Raw genomic sequence first — 885 nt, 5'->3', positions numbered from 1 at the left:
TAAAGCAATGCATGTCTAAAACATTGTTATGTTTGTCACTTCCCACAGTCAAGTCCAACAACTAGTCACCCAGGAACAAGAACATCTGTGTATGTAGAGGGAATGTTCATGTATTGCTTGACTTGGTTATGTATTTAACTGTCCTGTTTCATAAAGGTGTTTATGAGCAGCACTTATTAATTACATTATTATTGGAATTCTTATTTTGCACACAGGACTCGGCGGTGATGAAAAACATTCAGCTGACCTGTAAGTGGGTGGAGGAGAACCAACACCACTTTGCTGGGAAGATTGAACTGCCAAAGATCTTAAGGATGAAGAAGGATGATGCCTTGTTGGCTATCGCAATGCAAGACTTGTTCATAAACACCATGTTTTATGAAGGTGAAAGGGATGAAGATCAAACTCGGGCTCCCTTCCTTTTCACTCTTCAGAGAGAGGACATGGAATTATTCTCGCAGGACATACGAGACAAAAGAGCTATCCGTGTGTCTTGTTTACACAACCCTCATTTGTGAATCTACCAGTGGGTTACTGTTACTATAATGTAAATATTGATTTTTGTTATACCATTAAAATTTTGTGTGAAAGAAGTGTTGTGTTCTTGAAATATATTTATGATATTATTTTATGAATTCTTATGACATTTTATCTAGATTTAAGATTTATTTGGTAACACTTTACAATAAGGTTCATTAGTTAAACATTAGTTAATGTATAAACTAACATGAACTAACCATGAGCAATACATTTGTTACTGTATTTACTAATCTTCACTAACGTTAGTTAATATAAATACAGATGTTCATTGTTAGCTCATGTTAGTTCACAGTGCATTAACTAATGTTAACAAGATTTTAATAATGTGTTAGTAAATGTTGAAAT

At 33.8% G+C, this 885-nt stretch overlaps 1 protein-coding gene across 1 annotated transcript in view; it reads left to right on the top strand.

The window, feature by feature from the left end:
- Window positions 1-227: 227 nt before the first annotated feature.
- The window catches only part of LOC107555781 (synapsin-2-like), an 11,173-nt gene continuing 10,515 nt past the window's right edge, over window positions 228-885 (top strand). Inside the window, exon 1 of the mRNA XM_016238686.1 lies at window positions 228-384. Within this exon, the coding sequence (XP_016094172.1) occupies window positions 228-384 (157 nt within the window). The remainder of the gene's footprint in view (window positions 385-885) is intronic.

The sequence above is a fragment of the Sinocyclocheilus grahami genome, unplaced genomic scaffold (assembly GCF_001515645.1).
Source record: "Sinocyclocheilus grahami isolate Dianchi unplaced genomic scaffold, SAMN03320097.WGS_v1.1 scaffold545.1, whole genome shotgun sequence".
Taxonomy (NCBI): Eukaryota; Metazoa; Chordata; class Actinopteri; order Cypriniformes; family Cyprinidae; genus Sinocyclocheilus; species Sinocyclocheilus grahami.
This window is presented reverse-complemented; position numbering and strand designations above follow the sequence as displayed.